Below are 16,291 nucleotides of genomic sequence, written 5' to 3' on the forward strand. Positions count from 1 at the left end.
TATGAATTGAGGGTTTTTTATGAATTATTACTGAATATATTATAACTTTTGCTTAATGGCTTCTGTATACCTTGCATCTGATTTATATTATAGATTGAGTGCTGTTCTTCATCATAATAAATCCAAAAGGAAATATTCTTTTATTCTAACATTAGCAATATCAAGAGAATCTACAAAACATGTTACTTTAATTAGAAAGCTCCTACTCACAATTTTGATCAATTTTCTTCTTGTATAGTCACTAAATATCAAATTTCGCATCACTTATCTTAATACTTCTATAAGGAGGAAAGTTTTATATAGTTGGTATGGAGTTTTGAATTACCATTAATTTATTGCAAGGAAGATTACAAGTAGTTAATATTAGCACAGATGTACATAAAATTATGGTACATTGGTGGGTGAGTTTAGGGCTTTTTGCTCCTTTGACACTAAGAAACAGAGATGGTAAAACCTAACTACTTGTCCAAATGTAGTTTTAGTGGAAATCATATAGAAAAATAAATACATTCATAGTTCTTTTTGATATCTTTACTTATGGGTAGTCAGCACAATTTTTGTTTTTTTTTCAGAGTTATGTATTCATTTATTCTGAGCTATATTTGGTTGTACAGTTTGTACCCATTTTGTGTTATCCCTCTTACTATTCAATTTTTGGCTAGGATCTTTTTTGATAACTTTTCTATTCATTTTGTCTTACTTATCATTCATTTCTTCCAAAAAGTGAACACTGATTATGCATTTATTTTGTTCAGTGTACTGTTGGAGTCTTTTTTTTCTCCTCATTGGCAAAAAGTAGGATTTTTTTTTTTTTTTTTTTTTTTTTTTTTTTTTTAGGGAAAGAGGTGTTAATAGATGAAATGAAGGTATGAATTAGACACCAAGAATGGTAAATGTGAAATAGAGTTGAGAGAGCAAATAGTTAGAACAACCAGAATTAGCTAGAGCAGGGAGAAAGGTACTATTAAGGAGAGAAAGAAAGTACCTGATAGGGAGCTTCGTCCTGAAGAGAACTTAGCCTGTGGTTGTCTTTAGAGAAGATAAATAAAATAAACCCTTTTAAAATTTTGTCTTATGGTTTATTTATTTTTTTAACTGTCAATTTTCCTTTTTATTTATCCATCATGGACATGTATCAATGTCTTGATTAGGTGATTTTTTTTTCCCCCATCTCCATTGCTTCTGATATTTTAATGAGGAAGTTCTATTATAATTTGTTATCTATATTTTTTTCCCTTTGATAATTTTGATTTTGATAGATTTTTATTTTCTTGAAGGTTTTTATTATCTTTTTTTAGTATTTATTTGGAAAAACCTGGCTCTATTTTATCCTTTTCCTTCTCTATTTTTCCTTATGTTCATTTCACCTTACACCCTTTATTCATTCTTTTTCATTTTGACATAGATCAAATATCTCATGTTAAAAATTTATTTTTAATGATAAGCTTACCTAGCAACAAAAAACAATTAATTAAACACACAGAAGAGAGGCATTATTTCAAACCCTCTAGCTTATAATAAGTCGGAACCAAACAAATTAGCAAATAAGCAAAAAAAAAAAAAAAAAAAAAAAAAACTTTTATGGCTTCCTACTGCCCTTAAATGAAATTCTTTTACCTTTCAGTTTCCCTTTCTTTTTTCCTTTTATTTACACTTTTTAAAAAATAAAGTTACTCTAGTTAATAATGTATATATAGTTCTGGTTCAGTTATTTTATTACAGTTTTATGTATAAGTTTTAATCCTTCTAATTTTTTTAATCTACTTCCTCAGATTCCTGTTCTTTGCCACTTCAAAAAGAGTTGCAAATATTTTTATAAATCATTAGAATTTGTTTTGCTTAGAATCTCTTCTTTAATCTACCCTCCTTCTAATCTGCTTCCCCTCCCTTTTTCCTTCTTCTGATTCAGTGTTTAGTGAAGTGGATTTTGGTATCCAGCTGTGTGTGTGTGTGTGTGTGTGTGTGTGTGTGTGTGTGTGTGTGTGTGCGCGCGCACGCGTGCGCACGTTTGATTAATTCAGATGGTTTAACTTTTTTTCTTATTTCTATAGATGTCAATTAGTGTGTTCTGATTATGTGAAATAATTTTCCCTAACTTACCTTTTCTTTTTCTTTTCCCTCTCTGAGACCTTGGTTTTCCCCTATTCCGTCTCATCTCAAGGTTTTCCTCTTCCCTTTATCCATTCTTAAGGTTATCGAGATTTAATAGTATTACTCCTAAGGCTTTTATCTAATTGAAATCATGAACCTAGACACATTGTACAACACTTATCAATTCTCTATATTTGAATTTAAGCATTTTGTCTTTGGTCCTCTACTTGAAAAGTTTTCTTTTTCATTAAAAGTCCATTTTTTGTGTTCTAGTGTGATGATTAGTTTTCCTGGGTAGATTTTTCTTGGCCATAAGCCCATCTTCTTTACCTCTTCTAGATAATTGTATTCCAAGTTTTCTACTTCTTTATGTAGTAGTATCTGCTAAATTTTGTGTGATCCTGGCTTTGGCTCTTCAGGTCACAAATTCTTTCTGGCTGCTTGATGTATTTTTTGTTCTTTTGATTTGTAAACTCTGGATTTTTATTATAATTTCCCTGGGAGTTTTCATTTTGTGGTTTCTTTCAAAAGGTAACCAATGGATTCTTTTTGTTTCCACTTTGCTATCTATTTCTAAGACAAGCATTTTTAAGATTTCTGAAAATTTAATGTCTAGGCTCTTTTTTTTGAGCATGGTGTTCAGGTAGATTAATGATTCTCATTCTTTCTTAATATTCTCCCTACGACCTCCTTGAGCAGGAACCCCTTTTGTGTTCATGTTTCTTTCTTACCCTGTCCTGGATCTGTGACCTGGGACTGGGGAGTAGGCAACAAAGTTATTAGTTGGGGACTATGAAATACACACAAAAAAGAATGGAAAACCTACTGTGAGTAGGAATGTTGGGGGCAAAGCACAAGTTAGAGTAGAAGGAAACAATGCATGTGAACTCCCACCTACAATTCCTGCAAGAACTATTGAATTCACCAGACTGAATCTTGATGGAAAAAAAAAATTAGAAAAAGCCAAAGTAACTCCTTTGTCTGGCCCAGATCAGCATAGGGAGATAAATAAAAAGATCTGTAGACATTGGAGACGTAATCCTGAGGAAAGATGGAGCAGTGCCCACAAAGAGATTACACAAAAAATTGTCCCAAGACTCAAACAAGGATACCATATGACCAGGCCTATACCAAGGCTATAGGGAAGATATGTTGAGTAGACTGCCTTTCCACTTATAACTTGAACTTCCACTTATAACATGTCTGGAGTATGGTGAGGTCAGTGCCAGGCCAGTATCTGAGATTTTTAACTTGTTTGAGAGACCCTGAACTTGTATTCAGTGCTCTCAGAGAGGATAGCTCTCCATTCCTGCTATGTCCCCCTGCCTCTCTCATATTGGTGAGTAGTACTGTCATTATTGAGATGTTCTCTAATTATTGGACATAAAGGTGGTTTTTAGTTTTGTTTACTTTTTGTTTTGCTACTAGAATCTGATTAGCTTTGAATAATGTTCTGTAGACAGGTCTCTTTTTCTTCTCAAACTTTGAATATACTAACATTCCTATCTTTTTTTCTAAATAACCCATAATAATCTAAATGATGTCTACATTACTATATTACTATAGTGATGTGATAGAAAAACTACTGGGCTAGAAGTTTAAAAAATTGACTATCTAGCTCTGGCTCTTCCATTTACCTGCAATGTGACATTGGGCAAAGTGACTTTCTTTTTCTGGGTCTGGTTTTTTTTTTTCTTCTTTCAATAGTTATTTTATTTTTTCAAATACATATTCAGGTAGTTTTTAATATTCATTTTTATAATACTTTGTGTTCCAAAAATTTTTCCCCTCTCTCCCTTCCCCCTTCTCCAAGGCAGCAAGCAATCTGATATAGGTTAAATATGTGCAATTTTAAAAAACATTTCCATAATTTGTCATTTTGTGCAAGAAAAATCAGACCAAAAAGGAAAAAATCATGAAAAAGAAAGGTGAAAATATGCTTCGATCCACATTTGCTACCATAAAAAGAGTTACTACAAATATTTTTATACATGTGGGTCCTTTTCCCTCTATTATGGTTTCTTTGGGATACAGAGCCAGTTTGATAGCCCTTTGGCCATAGTTCCAAATTGTTTTCCAAAATAGTTGGATCAGTTCACATCTCCACCAATAATGCAATAGTGTCCAAGTTTTTCCCTCCAACATGTATCATCTTTTCCTGTCATTTTAGCTAATCTGATAGGTGTAAAGTGAGTACCTCAGAGTTGTCTTAATTTGCATTTCTCTAATCATTAGTAATTTAGAGCATTTTTTCATATGATTATAGATGGGTTTAATTTCTTTATCTGAAAATTGTCTATTCATATCCTTTGACCATTTATCAATTGGGGAATATTTTATATATTCTTATAAATTTGAATCAACCTTTATTAGAAACATTGGCTATAAATTTTTTTTTTGTTTGTTTTCTGCTTCCTTTTTAATCTTGTCTACATTGGTTTTATTTGTGCAAAACCTATTTGATTTAATGTAATCAAAATTAACCATTTTCCATTTCATAATTACTGTAGTTCTTTGGCCACAAATTCCTCTCTTCTCCACAGATCTGAGAGGTAAACTATCCCTTGTTTTCCTATTTTGCTTATAGCATCATCCTTTATGTCTAAATCATGAACCCATTTTGACTTCATCTTGTATAAAATGTTAGATTTTGGTAAGTGCCTAATTTCTTCCATATTATTTTCCAGTTTTCCCAACAATTTTTGTCCAAAAAAAATGAGTTCTTATCCCAGAAGTTGGAGTCTTCTCCACTAGATTATTATAGTCATTGACTACTGTGTCTTGTGAGCCTACCCTATTCAACTGATCCACTACTTTATTTTTTAGACAGTATCAAATGATTTTGACACTGATACAGCTAGGTCACCTGCCTTTGCATTATTTTTTCTATTAATTGCCATGAAATTCTTGCCTTTTGTTCTTTTAGATGAATTTTATTATTATTTTTTCTAGCTCTATAAAGTAATTTCTTGGAAATTTGTTTGGTATGGCGCTGATTATTAAGTAGATTAAGTAGAATTGTCATTTTTATTATATTAGCTCTTCCTCTCAAAATGGAGTCAGCAGATCCTTTACAGAGACCCTTTACAAAAGTCCTTGATTTTGTAACATATGTTTAGTACAAAATGCACTATCCTTCCGTTGAGTTAAATTTGATACAATAAAAAATCTAGACTATTTTTCTTTTTGTTATATAGCTCCTCAGACCATCCTTGAAAATTCAGGCAGTATTCCAACTTCCTTCCATCAAGAAAAATCTGACAATATACCATTCTATCCAGTGCCTCCTGGACCTATTGGGCATACCCCTGTTTATGGATCACCAGTGTCTGTACCTGGGTTTTCAGATCAGTATGGTCCTGAGCATGCAGCTGTGTATCCAGGGCCTAATGTTTCTCCAGGTGGGCAGTCTCTCCAGGTGACTGATCAACTGCCAGAAGAATCTAGGAGCCAGGACACAGGTTGGTCTGCTCAAGCAACTTGTGTTCAACTTAAGTTTAGTTTTCAGTTTAAATGAAATGGCATGATGAAAATTTAGCAGTTTACGTAAAATTACTTGAGTCTTAAGCACCAGATACTTTAGTACTACTTCTCAAGCCCCTGTGATTTCAACAGTATGAAGATTTCCTCCGCTGATACCAAGATGTACATTCATGAGCCCTTCCATGCCTCAATAGAGAAATCATCTTGATGAATTGCTGTGGTCAAAAATCAGATTCATCACTTGGTGGCCAAACATCCAGGGGTGAATCTTTCCAAACTAGCCAGTGCTCAGATGACAGTCCTTCCTTGAGTTTGGGGATACTTTCTAGCATGGTAGGAATTAACCACTTTTATTTTCTTCAGTCTTAGCCTTCAAGAACTCTGCCCTGAAAGATAGAAGATTTGTGTTCTTAAATAGTTTAAATTATAATGCAGAATAATAGTGGACATTCCTATAAAAGTAACTTTAGGATGTCATTCTTCAGATAGAACTGATGAATTTCTGCTTGAGACTCATTAATAAGGGATTAATAAAATCATTTTTGTCCTGAGATCACAATAAATAGTATCATGGATTTAAAAACTAAATCTTATATAGTTTCTGCCATCTTTGTGCCTTGATATGTATTTGACTTTTTTGCTTAAAAATTTTTTTTTTTTTTGAAAAGTCAATTCAAATGTATTTTAAGAGAGTTGAAAATAGTTAAGATAAACCTTTAGGTTAATTATGTTTTTGAGGTTACATAGTTATTGCATAGTTATGCACTGTAATTCGTATTTGCTTTCCTTAAATAATTCTTCAATACTAAAATTACAATGATTATCTTTTTAATAATAGGAAGAATGCCACCGGAATCATCCATTAGGAACTCTATTTCAGAACAAAGAGAAGAGGATTTTGGTGGGAAATTTGCCAATATGGTACTCAATCAGTATTTCTTTATATAGTCAACTTTATGCCAATGAAAGTCACTGTTGCTGCTTCTTCAGCTAGAGTTGCAAAGAGAAATAGCTGCAATTGAGAAAGGAGTTTGGCATCAAATCAACTTTTAAATGCTTACATGAGGAAGCAATTCTAGATATACATTTTTTAAAAAAGAAATAATTAAATGACAAATAATGGAAGAAAGATAAATTGCCTCTAAACTAATGCAAGTTGAGAAATAAAAGAGGGGTAGATCTTTTCATATTGAGATGAAGGCAGTTACCTTAAGTAAAAAAATTACTCAAATATATAAAATTGTTTTATGTTTACATATATATGGATATTTATGTAAATGCATAGCTTTTCATATTTATACTTCTAAAATAATTATTTATATAATCCTTAATCTCCATACTCCTGTCCTCTGTTCTAAATCTCTGTCCTTCTGTTCTAAATCTCTGAAATTTGCTCTGCACTTCTATAATGTGGACTTAATTTTTTTTCTTTCTTTCTTTTTCTTTTTTTTTTTTTTTTCCTGAGGCAATCGGGGTTAAGTGACTTGCCCAGGGTCACACAGAATTTTTTTTCTTTTAATGTAAATAGTATTTTTTTTCTGGTTGCATGTAAAATAGTTTTCAGCATTTTTTTTTTTTTTTTTTATTTGAGCATGAGTTGAAAATTTTTCTCCTTCCCAAGACAGCAAAGCAATCTGATACAGATTATACCTGTGCAGTCTTGTTAAATATATTTCCACGTCAGTCATGTTGTCAAAGAAGAAATAGATCAAAATGGGGATGGGGGGTACACACACACACCAAAAAAAAAACCAAAACAAAGAAAATAAAAAAAGAATGCTTTGATGTGCTTTCATACTTCATCAGTTCTTTCTCTAGATTTGAATAGAATTTTCCATCACAAGTATTTTGGAATTGTCTTGGATTATTGTATTGTTGAGAAGAGCTGAGTCATTCAAATAGCATTGCTGTTACCATGTGCATTGTAATTCTGATTTTGCTCACTTCACTCAGTATTATTAAAACAGACCTATTTCTTAGAAATATTATATACCTTCAGTGTTTTACAACAAATTAGCCAAGAAGAACAGCCAGTTTTTTTTTAATGACTTTGCTTTTTTATATTAGAAATTATGCTACTAATTTATCTTTTCAAGGTAAGAGAGGAAGAACAATGCCAAAGCTTTGCCAAGACTTAGCAAAATACTGAAATAGTTTTATCTAAATTTCCATGTAAATTTTTTTATACATTTTGCCATGTAGAATCCATTTAAATTGTAAACAAACATCATTTTCTGTAGAATAGAAACACAAGATAAAAGAAACTTACTGCTCTAAATGTTGCAAAAATATGTAGTAGTATGTGACATGATAGTTAAAGGAAATATTTTTTCTGCTTGATTTTGGGTGAAGGAAATTCATTATGAACAACATAACCAAAATAGGGGGTGATGAGAATAAAAATAATCTGGAAGAATTTGATAATTTACAAACCAAATTGAAATAACTGCATTTTAAATCAATAGCTTAATGTGCCCACTTAGGATGCCATTAACCTAAGCCACAGAAAACACAGATGTTTTGTGATATTTTTTTTTATTATTTTATTTATGCAGTAAATTATGAGGACCAATTTTAAGTGCATTTTCTTTGATCACATATAAGTTATAAGGTATGAACTTGATAACTTTAAGAAAATGATTTTGAAAATGAAAAAATTTTGAAATAAATATATTTTGTTTCTTGTGGGGGAAAAATACTTTGCTTCTCCCCATTTAAGTTTTTAATGAAAATTTAACATCTTTGGAAATATCTTTTGGGGGTGATACCTCAATTCATGAAGATTAATTATCTGAAAAAAAAAAACCACATGTACATGCACACACACACACACACACACACACAGACACCTCTACCTTTGATTAATGGCCATGACAAATACCTTTCCAGGGGTTATAATCTCCTTTATTATTTTCACTTTTTAAAAGTATAGTAAGCTACAACTTAATTTTAATTATCAATTTACTTGATCCTTTTTTTTTTTTTTTTTTTTTAAATCAGTCCTTTGATTTCATAAATATAGAACTTGCTAATAAGGGACTTTTTCTAAGCCAAGGGGAGATTATTGACACTATCTTTGCAAAAAAAACCCCAGAAATTGCCTACTTTTCTTGGGCTAATTTGTTGTGAAACACTAAACAGAGCTACCTAGAGCACTGAGAAGGGCTAGATGATTTGCCTATGATTTTTAGTATATGTCAAAATAAATCCTGATTTTCTTAACCCTGAGTCCAATTCTCTTATCCATGCTGCTTTTCTGATTCTACTTTGTGTAATATTTAATCACATAATCTCCAGACATTTTGTGGAATTAGCAATTAGGGTTAAGTGACCACCCAGCAATCAATGTCTGAGGTTAGAACCTAAAAAAATTAAAAGTGGTGATTTAAAGTCTAACTTAAACATAGACTTTTATTAAAATTGTTTAAAATTAGTACTTAATCAATACATAATTCATAAGTGTAATAAATTTCATTTTCTTAAGAACTGGAGAGCAAATATGCTTTTTGTTGCAAGCTGCTTCTCATTGTGCTGCAGAATTTATTTAAATATTTACACAAAAACTTTTAATATTTGCAAAGAGACATTATTTAGCTGCTTACTAATAAGCATGTGCTATCTTTATCTAACTAGGCACCAGGACGAAGATCCAGAACTACCTCCCAGTCTTCAGCACACATGGTATAGTACATCTGTGCTATTTTCACGAGCTCTTCATCTTTGTTTATAGCTTATCTTTTTCTGTTTGAGTCATTTTGTTATTTTGTAATGTTTTTAAGGATCTCTGTTAAGTATGTAAACTAGCACTGATATAAACCCTGCATTCACCATGTTTTGAAATAGGAGTATTCCAAAAGGTGTCAGAACACTGAATCCTATAAAGGACGAGAACGTTCTAACTCTGCTGGGCAGCAGCCTTCTCCCCCATCAACTTTTGCTTCAGAAGTAAAGAGATCCACCAAAGAAGTCAAAAAAGAGACCAAGGAAACTAAAAAGGTAAAAGCACCTGATATTTCTGTATGTGACTTTTAGAAAAAAACCAGTATCAACTCTTGTGTGAAGAACTCAGTATGTGAAGATAAATAGGGAATTTGGGAGAATATTTTGAAATTTAGAATGCAGATTCTGGCCTTGTTGGCACATGCTTACAAATCCTGCTACTGGGAAAGCTGAGGCTGGTAGATCCCTGGAGGTTGGGAACTCTCTGTTTTGGTGGGTTAAGCCAACCAGGTGTTCACACAAATTCTAGTCCTGAGCTGGAATGGTGAGGTCCTGAAAGCTAGAGATCATCAGATTGCCCAAGGAGGGGTGGAATGGTGTAGGTCACAGATTGGACAGATCTCTTATGATTGTTCAAGTTTATTAGCAACCACTGTACCAACAGTCTTAGACACAGGGAAACTTGGTCTCTACTTCAACAGACCCATCCCCACAAACACTGGGGTACACATGGTTCTGTATTTTTGGCCTTGCTACTGACTCTTCCTCATCTCCCTACTTTATAAAATGGGGTTGTTCTTAGGCATGATATAATACCTTCATCATCATCTTGGTAGTTTGAAGAAAAAAGTTTCCAAGTGCTTGTTTTTCTTTTTCTTTCTTTGTTTTTTAATTTGTAGAGTGGTGAGTCTTGGTTTTTTCGTTGGCTACATGGGAAAAAAAAGACAGAAGCTTATCTGCCAGATGACACAAACAAATCAGTAAGTATTTTAAAATATGATCAACTAATTTGCTCATTTCTGTTTTTGTCCACAAATATATTTAAAATCAAGCTAAATTTTAATTTTATCAACAGCTGATATTAAGTATATTATAAAATCAAGCTAAATTTTAATTTTATCAACAGCTGATATTAAGTATATTATAAAATGGAGATGGCTAGGTGGCTTTAGTGAGAAAGTCCTGAGTTTAAATCCAGCCTTAAAAACAGCTAACTGTGTAATCTTGGTCATCTCATTTAACCTCTGTTTGCTTTAATCCACTGGGGAAGGAAATGACAAACCGTTTCAGTGTCTTTGCCAAGAAAACCCCATGGATAGCAGTGATGTGATATCATCCATAAGGTTATTGACAAGGTCACAAACAGTTGGACATGAATGAACAACAACAAAACAAATAGAAAATAATTATTAAATGATATGGAATCCTCTCAGAATAGTTCTGTCTTCTGTGTTTAACAAGTTAACAATAAACTAAATAACCAAGAACATTAAAAGGTTATAATCGTTTTGTGCATTTTATTTTATTTTAAATCTTGACAGATTGTTTGGGATGGAAAGAAACAGCGCTGGGTGAATTTAGATGAGCCAGAAGAAGAGGTAAAACATTTGCTTTAACTGAGAGAGAATAGACTTTTTTCCCTTTTTAGTTTTTATTGATATCATTTTATATCATCTTTATTTTCCAATATGCCTTTCCTTCTCTCCTCCCCCCCCCCCCCCCCCCCCCCCTTTAAGGCTGGGGTTAAGTGACTTGCCCAGGGTCACATAGCTAGGAAGTGTTAAGTTTCTAGCAGTGGGATGTGGACATATTAGTTATTTTCTTAATTACAGTTTGCTTTCTAGAATGATTGAACCACTTCATAATTGCACTAATAGTGCTTCATTGTGCCCATCTTTTGACAACTTCTCAGAATTATTTTACTTTTTCATTGATCTTTCTTTATAGTGATTTTACACCCGTCTTTTATTTAGTTATTAATAGTTGATATAGTACTTGAGAACTATTGCTTTATATCCTTTAATCACTTATTCATGGGATATAATGGCTTTTAGTGTAATACACTTATATTAGTTCTCTATACTTTTAGCAGAGATAATATATTTTTTGTTTGTTTGTTTGCCTCCATCATGCCTTTTTGGTTATCAGTTCCCCTTCTGGCTGTAGCCATGAATCTCATCTTTTTCTTTTTAACTATTTTTATAGTGTAACCTTTAATATTCAAGTCATGTACTTATTTTGACTTTTTTACAGTATATGGTGCAAGATGTTGAAGTAAACCTATTTCTTCCAAACTCCTATTGGGAAAACGCTTTTTACAAACAACAGGGATATTTTACAGCTATATTTCAAAATTTCATCTTTACCTCTTAAAACTCACTACATGGTGTTCAGTTTTTAATCAGATTACATCAGAATATATTATCAATTATATTTGATTATATATCAGATTAGATTATATTTGCACTTGAAATTAAGTGTTGAGTCTTTTTCTTTTCAGAGCAAACCTCCACCTCCACCTCCAACATCGTTTCCTAAGCTTTCTCAGGTTGCTGCTCCTCCAGGTCCTGGTGGCCCTCCAAATGCCTCTGTTAACATGTTTTCCAGAAAAGCAGGTAACTGTCAAATTAGAATGTAGACTATTTTTATATTTTATTAATTATGTAAATATTTTGGATCTAAGAACTTATAAAATATTATTGACAAGTGAAATGATTTTTTTACCTTACTTTAAAGGCATTTATTGATTTTCTAGGTGGAAATATGTTGGATCTTAGAATCTGAAAATTTAAAGCCAGACTTTAGAGGTTATGTTGTCCAGCTCCCTACTCACATCATCTGATCTCCCAGATCAGAGCTAAAGCTAATACTGGGACATAGATCTTTTGATTCCAGGTTGTTTATAGAGTGTATATATTATATTTTCCTGATTTGGGTACAGAGAAATTAAAAATTAATAGAAAATATGTAAATAAAACTTGAAGCTTCAAGTGTATATCATTTCATTGATTTGAGTATTGCACTGAAACAAGTCCCCAGTTCTCTGTATTTTAGTACATAATCTTTCCTCAGAGTTTCTGTGGCAGAAAAATCTAAGACCTTGCAACCAGCCCACTGATTTGCTTCTCACAGTTTAGTTAGCTGGACACTTAGCTACTACCTGTTAGCAGGTACAATCAAAGTTTATAAAATATAGTAGAACCTGCCAGAATTTGCACTGTCCTGAAGTGCCTAGACTTTTCAATCAGGATAACCTTTGTGATGCGATGCATCAGAATAGGACTTGAGGACAGAAAATAATGTAGATAGAAAGCAGTGGGACAGTCTTCTTTTCATTATTTCTTTTCCCCTCTAAAAAGAAAAGCTAGATAAAACATATGCATAATATCTAAAGTGAGATACACATGAATATACAAAATATTAAAGGTACTGCATAAAACTTTAAAATTCATTCTTGTCTTTCTTGTGTAATAAAATAAACACTGAATTTTTGATATTTCAAAATGCCTGATTTTGTTGGTATTAATTAGGACTCCTTTCTTCATAGCTGGAACAAAAGCTCGTTATGTTGATGTTTTAAACCCAAGTGGAACAAAACAAAGTGGACCTGTTCCTGCACCCTCAGATTTATTTGCTCCACTGGCACCACTTCCTATTCCTTCAAACTTGTTTGTACCAAATTCAGGTATGCAGACAATAATGAACCCACTGAAATCTTGCCCTTAACCACAAATCTTCTTTCTAAATTCTGGGGTTTTTTGGTTTCGTGACCCAAGGATAACAGTGACAGAAATTAAATTCTCTATTGCTTCTCTAAATAACTTTGTTAAAGTTTTAAAGATTAACTAATTAATCACTTTCAAAATGATCTTAGCATTAAAACGAACATCATGAATTTTAAAAAGTGATTATAAATTAGTTTACCCAAAGATTTTACTTTGAAGAATGACCGGCTTGTGCTCGATCTCTCTGTCTCAATCTTGCGCGCGCGCGCTCTCTCTCTCTCTCTCTCTCTCTCTCTCTCTCTCTCGCTCTCGCTCTTTCTCTCTCTCTCTCTTTCTTGTCTCTCTTTTTCACACACAAAGAGAATTTCTAAAAAAAAAAAATCTTTAGAGAAATCTGTAAGTCTCTCTCTTTAAAGTTTTATAATCTCTGTCTTAAAATAATGCAGAGGAACAGCCATTGGAAAACAGTGGTCTAGAAGGTCAATCACCAGATGCATATCATCCTGATCCAGAGCCTTCTCCTGAATCACAGGTAAACAGTGAGATGGAAAAAAAAAAAAAATTCACAGTTAACTTTAGGAAATTAATGTTTTGCTGAGCTCTTGAAAAATTCAGTTATGCTTAAGTTTGTCTTTTTTCATTTAATATCAATGTGAGAATAGAAAGATTGCAAATTGTTTGCTTTGTTTGCTTGTATTTTGTAGTTTAGTGATTTTACTGTACTGAGTTATATTAGTAAAGGAATTACCTTTAAAACTACATTCTATAATGGATCATTTTCTGTTAAAAGTATCAATAAAACAAAAGTAGTTTTGACCTTAGGGCACATGTTAAAAGTTTTTCTCTTTATAGGCTATCAGAAGAAAATTTTTTCTATGAATTAAAAAAATTTGATTCTACATCCATTGCTGTTCTGTCTGATACCAAAGATTTAAACATTTGACCTGAACAGCTTTGACCTTTTTTTCTGTTCTTTCTGGTTAGTTGTTAAACTCTGCCACATTGCTACCTACTTCTGAAAACTCATCTTCAAATATGGATGGTCATCAGTCAGGAGAGGTAGGATTTTTCCCTCTCTTAGATGGAACTGTAATGATTTTTTCTCAGTCATTTGTTTTGGGTTGAGTTTTTGAAATAGGATGCTTGATAAGCTTTGTCTTTCATTATATATACATATACATACATACACACACATACATATATACATATGTCAATGATTTGTGAAGTATAAAGGCAAGAAAACAGTTAAATGCAAAAAAAAAGGCAAGTGTGTTAATTTTTCTTTTCTTTCTTTTTTTTTTTTTTTACTAAAAGCATTTTTCTTTAAATGTTCCAAAATTAAGAGCTTTAAGGTTTAGCTTTTAAAAGGGGGAGAAGCTGACTTAGGTTAAATGGATTCCTTTCCTCCCTAACTAATTATTATCAACTCTAATTTGTTTCTTACTAATAAATAAAACTACTTGTTTAAAAATGAATTTTAAACTAACTGACTTTTTACAATTTGATATTTGGTTGACTAATGGCAACATAAAATTTTTGAAAATAAAATTTATGGCTTGGGGCAGTGACATGCATGGTGATTTTTTTATTTGTGTGTGTTTTGTGTGTGTTCTTGCTATTTTGTAGCTTTCGCGCTGTAGTTCAATGAGTTCATTATCACGTGAAGTAAGCCAGCATTTTAATCAGGTACATGTGGCTGGCAATTTTCGGTTAAGGTGGAAGCTTTTTTTGTTGTTGTTTCATTCCATTTTCTCCCAGGGGAATGTCTGGTGGGTACGGGTCTGAATATGTTCACTTTCTAACATTTGTTGCTTTATTATTGTATTCAACATAAATTAAGGATGCAGTTTTCCTTGCTGAATTTGGTCTTAAGGATTTTGATTATTAATATATCAAAATACTGAAAAGAAAACTTATTTTTAAATATTCATTGTTTATGGTGTAACTCAGAAGCACTTTGGAAATCAAACTAGATTTTCTGTAATTAAAACCATGAAATTGGAAAAGAGGAGAGTAATAATTATCAATTTATGACCATACTTTTTAGGCAGTAAAGGAATGCTTCATCTTTATGTTTATTATATACTTTTAAGTTTTGTTTATGTTGGGATCACTAGAAAAGTTGGGCATGGCTTTTTATGTTTACATTTAAAAGTGTTAATAGACCCTTTTTAATGTGTTACATTGACAAAAGCTCTACTAACAGTAACAGAATACTTACTAATTTAGTAACAATACATTAGTGCTGGGCTTTCCTAATTTGTGCATATTTTGGTTTTCAAAGCTCTTTTGGTTATGCATGATGCATTTATATTTTACCATTTTCTGTGGGCCATTAAATAACCACAGAGTTGCAAAAAGTACCCAAAATCTATTCCATGTGAGTTTTGAATCATTTCTCTATAGAAGTTAGAAATATCTTTTTGAAAATGATAGCTGTATTCTACAAATGAGCAAATGGATAAAGTAAATATTATTTAATACGGTGTTAATGAGGTGGATTATTCATGGTTTACAGCCTCCTAATATGCCATCATCAGGAGGAACTACAGTGGGAACAGTACCATTCTATAATCCTTCTCAATTTGCACAAGTAGGTGACATACTTTACATCTTCACAGTTTTTTATGATATACATGTTTAATGATTCTTACCCTCCTGCACTTCACTCCCCACTTTGCCTTACCCCATCTATCTTAAATACCAGCTGTTTTTCATCTTATTTTTTATTTTTTGACATAACTCTTCTCTCAAGATCTAGATCTAGAGGCAACTAGGTATAATACAATAAAGTTCCAGGCCTGGAGGTTAGAAGACCTGAGTTCAAATGTAGCTTCAGACATTAGCTGTATGACCCTGTTACTTAGCAAGTCACTTCACTTTTATATGTATTGATTTTCTCAATTGTACAATGGGAATAATAATAGCACCTTCCTCCCATTGTTGTGGGCAGCTGGGTGGCACAGTGGATAGAACCCTGGGTTTAGAATCAAGAAAACTCGTTTTCATGAGTTCAAATCCAGCCTTAGACACTTACCACCCATGTGATCTTAGCAACTCACTTTACCCTGTTTCTTTCAATTTTCTCATCTATAAAATGGATTGGATTAGGAAATTGCAAACCACACTCCACAATATCTTTGCCAAGAAAATCCTAAATGAGGTCATGATGAGTTAGACGTGACTGAAAGGACTCAACCACCACCACCATTGTGAGGATTGTTGTGAGATCCAGATAAAAATGTTTGTAAAGTGCTTAGAACAGTGCCTGG

The 16,291-nt window shown here is 32.4% G+C and overlaps 1 protein-coding gene across 1 annotated transcript in view; it reads left to right on the top strand.

Annotated features, from left to right (window-relative positions):
• The window catches only part of SEC16A (SEC16 homolog A, endoplasmic reticulum export factor), a 50,234-nt gene that overhangs the window by 31,182 nt on the left and 2,761 nt on the right, over window positions 1-16,291 (top strand). Inside the window, 12 exon segments of the mRNA XM_074294087.1 lie at window positions 5,373-5,552; window positions 6,413-6,495; window positions 9,208-9,255; window positions 9,418-9,570; window positions 10,194-10,274; window positions 10,836-10,892; window positions 11,795-11,909; window positions 12,842-12,979; window positions 13,466-13,551; window positions 14,004-14,078; window positions 14,646-14,705; window positions 15,538-15,612. Of these exon segments, the coding sequence (XP_074150188.1) occupies window positions 5,373-5,552; window positions 6,413-6,495; window positions 9,208-9,255; window positions 9,418-9,570; window positions 10,194-10,274; window positions 10,836-10,892; window positions 11,795-11,909; window positions 12,842-12,979; window positions 13,466-13,551; window positions 14,004-14,078; window positions 14,646-14,705; window positions 15,538-15,612 (1,151 nt within the window).

This window comes from Sminthopsis crassicaudata, chromosome 2 (assembly GCF_048593235.1).
Source record: "Sminthopsis crassicaudata isolate SCR6 chromosome 2, ASM4859323v1, whole genome shotgun sequence".
Taxonomy (NCBI): domain Eukaryota; kingdom Metazoa; phylum Chordata; class Mammalia; order Dasyuromorphia; family Dasyuridae; genus Sminthopsis; species Sminthopsis crassicaudata.